At 48.2% G+C, this 6,000-nt stretch overlaps 1 protein-coding gene across 1 annotated transcript in view; it reads left to right on the top strand.

The window, feature by feature from the left end:
• Positions 1–330: 330 nt before the first annotated feature.
• The window catches only part of LAPTM4B (lysosomal protein transmembrane 4 beta), a 76,787-nt gene continuing 71,117 nt past the window's right edge, over positions 331–6,000 (top strand). The window contains exon 1 of the mRNA XM_082722806.1: positions 331–816. Coding sequence (XP_082578932.1) covers positions 718–816 — 99 coding nt within the window. The 5' untranslated portion in view covers positions 331–717. The remainder of the gene's footprint in view (positions 817–6,000) is intronic.

Below are 6,000 nucleotides of genomic sequence, written 5' to 3'. Positions count from 1 at the left end.
TCCTTGACACACATCCTATTTTCTGGGAAAAAGGTTACTACCACGGTAATTGAGCTGGGAAGCGGAGACAAATTGCTCCGGGCTCCAGCAGCGGGTTCAAAGGACTGCTGTTGACCGGAATCGCACACACCCTGCAGTTTTTCCTCTCGCAGTTTGTAAGATAACAATGATAGTATTTGCATCTACAGATTATCTGCAAAACTGAAGTAGAAGGGAAGAAACCGCAACCGAGGAGACTAGAAAAGAATCCAAAACGCCGGACAGAGTTACACAAATGACCACAGTAGAGAGGGGGAGGCCCGGAACTCCCCCGCGGGGCTGCTCCGGGACGGGCCCGGGACTGCAGGGGGGAGGGGAGGGGGAGGGGTGCGGGGCGGTGGTGCAGGATGATTGATTTCTCTGCCCCGGGCCGGCGGCGCCCGCAGCTGGCTGGAGCCCACGGTGACATCACTGGCCCCCGGCGCGGGTCACGTGGCCCTTCCCCCCTCCCGCTCCTCCTCCTCCTCCTCCCGCTGCCTTCGGAGCGCAGGGTCCGGCCGCAGCAGGCGCGCGGAGCTCTCCGGGGAGGCGCAGGCCACTGGCAAGCGGGACCCGCGGCAGCAGCGGCAGCAGCGGCGGGGGAGCCGGCAGCGGCCGCGCAGGGAGTCCCGAGCGACGCGACCGACGCTCCTGCAAACTTGGGCGCGCGCTCGCGCTACGGCGCCCGCAGCCGGAGCGATGAAGATGGTCGCGCCCTGGACGCGGTTCTACTCCAACAGCTGCTGCCTGTGCTGCCATGTCCGCACCGGCACCATCCTGCTCGGCGTCTGGTACCTGGTGAGCGCGGCGACGACGCGCGGGGGGCGCACCTGCCGGGGAGACCCTCCCCCCAACCCCGGCCCCTGGCCCCAGGCCCGCGCGCCCTGCACACCGCCTCCCCCCACCCCCCTCAGCCAAGTGTGGCTTCGGTGTCTGGCGACGCCGGCGCTAATCTGCCTGAAGTTGTATTATTAGAAACTTAATTCCCTGCACGAGCCTGTCCGCGATCCCCGGCGCGGCCAGCCTGCGGCGGGGGTCCGGCCGGGGGCCCGGAGTCGGGGGCTGTGTGGCCGCGGCCGAGCCCGCCGCTTCCGGGAGAAGTGCTCCTGCGGCCCCCGAGCCCCCGGCGGAGCCGCCGACCACGTGCTTCCCAGCCCTTCCTTTCTTCTCCGCGCCCCGCGCCCGGTGGGCCGTGACCGGCAGGGTCGTGGGGTGGGTGACCGAGTGCGTCGTGTCCCCCGCTGCGGTCACGCTGGCGGCCGGACGTGCCCTTTCTCCCTGCCCGCGCCTGTCTGGCGTCGGGTTTGCGGGACCGTCTCCTGCGCGCGTTCGGGTCTCGAGGAGAGACGGTTGGGGGGTTCTTGGCTCACTCGGTGCCCGAGCCCCTCCACGTCTGGTGGAAAGCCGTTACTCTAGGAAGGGATTTGCTTGTGGTTGACTGCGTTTCAGTCCGTCCCGGGAAGCCATTTTACACCCACTTACTTTCCTGCCCGTTGACAGGTGATCCCTGTACCTTTCTTACCGGCCACAGCCAGCAGATTTGATCATTTTTTTTTTTTTTCCTTTTTATAGGTCGGATCTTTTAAGGACTTGTTTTTTTGGGGGAGCAGTGATTCCTGGGGGCAGTGAGAAAACCTGATGGAGCTTTCTGGCCCTGTGCCTGCTCCAGGTTGATGGTTGGCATCCCAGGACCGCATGCACCAACAGAGTCAGATTCCGTTGCATTTCGGGTTTTGTGACATCACGATGGGGAGTTAGACCCGAGCCACTGTGCAGTGAATACCACTGCATCCTGAGGAAATCATGGTGCCAAGACGGCATATTGAACTTTTTAGTGAGAATAAATTCTTGATCATAAGAGATTTTTGTTGTTGTTGGTTCATAGTCACTTTTTCGATGTAGTATGAACATCATGTCGAATTGTGGTGTTGTGCCATATTAAGCCAAACGTTTTCCCCCAGGTTTATGGTGTTCCCTGCACTATAGTTCAAGTTTCCTTTAGTCAGTGCCTATCATAGGCCACACAATAGACATCTTTTGGCCTTAAAAGCTTTCAAACAGATCTTTGGTATGAGTGGATTCTTTCTGTGCAGTCTGAATGCAGATAGAACATCAGCATCTTGGCTCAACGCAGACTTCGCTAGGAGCCAAGAAATGCTTTACAGAAATTTTAAAATTACAGCAAAAGGATGGTAGGTGGCCTCAGAATAGGGCTCTTATTGATAGTCAAGATGGACTGTTGTATATAAATGTCTTGTGTCCTCCTTGAAAATGTTCAAAACTGCAGACTTGCAAGTACACCAGCAAATGTAATTTGTAAAATCTAGGGCACTGCATTAGGCAAATGTACTTACACGATCTACAGGAAAGATAAATCTACTTGAGCCCTGTTCTTGGCTGAAATCCAACCAGACAGCATTGGTGTGAGAAAAGGAAAACATTCTGCATGCTTCTTCTACTGTTTGAACTTGCTCTTTGTGGAAAGTAGTTACTGCTGTGTGTGTTGTAGCATTTGGAAACAGCATGGCCTTTTGAAAGATAATTAGAAAGCTTTCTAGCAGATGGAAGGATGCGCCCTTTGGTAAACCTAATAAATGGGAAACCTGGCTTTAGTACTAGTATTCTTCCTAAGAAGTCTTTTGCATTTTGTAAAACAATTTGGACTTGCGAGTTTCACTCATACCTTTACGTATAATTTGGGTATTCAAAACTTGGTTTCACATGAACATTTTTTTTTAAGTTTTTATTTATTTATGACAGAAAGAGATAGCGAAAGAAGGAATACAAGCAGGGGGAGCTGGAGAGGGCTCAATCCCAGCGTCCTGGGATCATGACCAGAGCCAATGGCAGATGCCTAGTGATTGAGCCACTCAGGCGCCCCATCACATGAACATTCCTTTTTTTTTTTTTTTAACAGATTTTATTTATTTATTTGACAGAGATGACAAGTAGGCAGAGAGGCCAGCAGAGAGAGAGAGAGAGGAAGCAGGCTCCCTGCCGAGCAGAGAGCCGGATGTGGGACTTGATCCCAGGACCCTGAGATCATGACCTGAGCTGAAGGCAGAGGCTTAACCCACTGAGCCACCCAGGCGCCCCACATGAACATTTCTAAGATGAAGGAGCAGGGTCACTGAGAGCAAGGCACCTCTTCCTCCCTCTCACTCCACCAGCCAGCTGGATGGCATAGGGTCAGTTATCAGACGGGGAGAGTTTTAATTTAAAAAAAAAAAAAAAAAGGATAGGGCTATGGGAAAATATTCAAATAAAACTCTTTAAATGAATTATTGCCTGTTACAGGGGCACCTGGGTGGCTCGGTGGGTTAAAGCCTCTGCCTTTGACTGTCATAGGGCTTTCTGCTCATCAGGGGGCCTGCTTCCCCTCCTTTCTCTGCCTGCTGCTTTGCCTACTTGCTATCTCTGTCAAATAAATAACCATTAAAAAAAATTATTGCCTATTACACCAGAAAGGTAAAGTGGATCTTTGTCATGCCTTTTCTGATTGCTGTTTCCTACCCCACTAGCATTTACTAAGGCCCTGTGTGCCACGTACTATACCAGATGCTTGGCATATGCTCAATTTTTACATACTCCTGTTGCGGTAGATTTTCTAAACTTTGTTTTATGGATGACAAAATAACGTAATTAAAAAAAATAGAGGCCCAGAGAGCATAAGTGATTTGCATACAGGCTCATGGTGGGTTTGTGGTCCCTGTGATGTTTTTAGTCAGCCTGTTTCCTCTTGTTCTTACCTTTTAAAAGTTTTGGGTGTGTTTTGCTTTTGCCTTAGAATAACAAAAGTTTCCTTTAGTCCAGTAATAAAGCATATTGATTTCAGGTGTTTATATTGGAAATCAGTTTCTTATTTTTTCCTTTTAATGAGGCTTAATTTACATATGGTGGAATCCATAGATGTGTACAAATGCTGACAAAGGCATGCACTTTGTGTATCCCACACGCCTAGAAGACATTTCCAAAACCTCAGAAAGTTCCCGTGTCTTTCCAGTTAATCCCTGCTACCCCTTTATCCTCACCCTAAACGACAGTTTTACTATTCCTATAAGTGGAATTATACTTTATGTGTTTTGTATCTGGTTTATTTCACTTAGCATTACTGTCCTTTAAATTCAATCATGTTAATTGGAGTATATTAATAGCTTGATGCTTTATTGCTGAGTATTTATTGTATGACTAAATCACAATTTATTTGTCCATTTGCCAGATGATGGACATTTGGGTTATTTCCAGTTTGGGGCTATTTTCGATAATGCTGCTCTGAACATTATTGCGCAAGGTTTTTTTAAGAAAAGATTTTATTATTAGAAAACGGGGTGAGGGGAGGTGGGGGGGTAGAGAAGCAGGCTCCTGCCGAGCAGGAAGCTCAGTACAAGGCTCCATCCCTAGACCCAGGGATCATGACCTTCGCGGCAGGCAGCTGCTCAACGACTGAGCCACCAGGCCCCCCTCTTCCACAAGACATTTTGTGGACATATCTTTTTTATTTCTCTAAATACCTAGCAGTGGAGTTGCTGGTTATTGGGTAGAAGTACATTTAACTTTATAAGAAACTGCCAAGCAATTTTCCAACGTGGTTCTCTTTTACACTGCAGCCCGCAACGTGTGAGGTTCCAATTGTACCACATTCTTGTCAGCATTCAGCACGTCAGTCATTTTAATTGTAGCCATTTTGGTGGGTATGTAGTTGCAGCTCTTGGTAGTTTGAGTTTACATTTCCCTTAGGACTAAGGATGTGGGGCGGTGTATCTTTTGCTTATGGGTCAGTCATAAATCTTCCTTTGTGAATTGTTACTTATTGCCTATTTTAAAGTTGGGTTTTATTTTTCTTTTCCTTAATGATTTGTAAGATCTCTTCATATATTTTAGATTCTGGTCCTTTGTTAAAGATTCATTTTGTGAATGTTTTCTTCCAGCGCGAGGTTGTCTACCCACTTTCTTAATGGTGTATTTTGATGAAAAGTTTGTTGTTTTGAGACAGAACGAGAGAGAGAGAGAGAGAGAGAGAGAGAGAGAGAGAGAAAGGGCACACAGGTGCACAAGTGCTGGTCGGTGGGGGGAAGGAGGGCAGTTAGAAAGGGAGAAGCGGACTCCCTGCTAAGCAGGGAGCCTAGCTGTGGCTCGATCCAAGGACACTGAGATCATGAACTGAACCAAAGGCAGACACTTAATCAACCGAGCTACCCAGGTGCCCCAGTGAACAGAAGTTCTTAATTTCTTTTTCTTTTTTTTTTTTTAAATTTTATTTACTCATTTGACAGATAGAGGTCATAAGTAGGCAGAGAGGCAGACAGAGAGAGAGGGGGAAGCAGGCTCCCGGCCGAGCAGAGAGCCAGACGTGGGGCTCGATCCCAGGACCCTGGGATCATGACCCGAGCTGAAGGCAGAGGCTTTAACCCACTGAGCCACCCAGGCGCCCCCAGAAGTTCTTAATTTCTTAAAAAAGATTTTATTTATTTATTTTTTATTTGACAGAGATCACAAGTAGGTGGGGGGTGGGGGTGGGGGGGCGTGCAGGGAAGCAAGCTCCCCGCTGAGCAGAGAGCCAGTTGCTGGGCTTGATCCCAGGACCCTGAGATCATGACCTGAGCTGAAAGCAGAGGCTTCACCCCCTGAGCCACCCAGGCACCCCAGAAGTTTTTAATTTTAAGTTTAGTTTGTCAATTTTTTTTTTCCTGGTTAGTAGTTTCTAATACAGGAAAAGAAATAAAAAAGAAGAAAAAGAAGAAAAAAAACACCCAAAAGATAAACCGAGAAATTATTGCCTATTGTGAAGATACTCTCGTATATTTTTTCTAAAGCTTTATGGCTTTATTAGCGTTTATATTTCCATCTGTGATCCACCTCTGATTTTTGTGCTAGAGTTTGGTTTTTGTTTATTTTAAAGGGCAGGTTAATCGCTTAGCCTAAAAAGAAGTAGAATGATTATATAACCCTTAATAACTGTAAATGTTTTCAGAGAGACAAGTA

Source organism: Mustela nivalis (assembly GCF_964662115.1).
Source record: "Mustela nivalis genome assembly, chromosome: 2".
Taxonomy (NCBI): domain Eukaryota; kingdom Metazoa; phylum Chordata; class Mammalia; order Carnivora; family Mustelidae; genus Mustela; species Mustela nivalis.
This window is presented reverse-complemented; position numbering and strand designations above follow the sequence as displayed.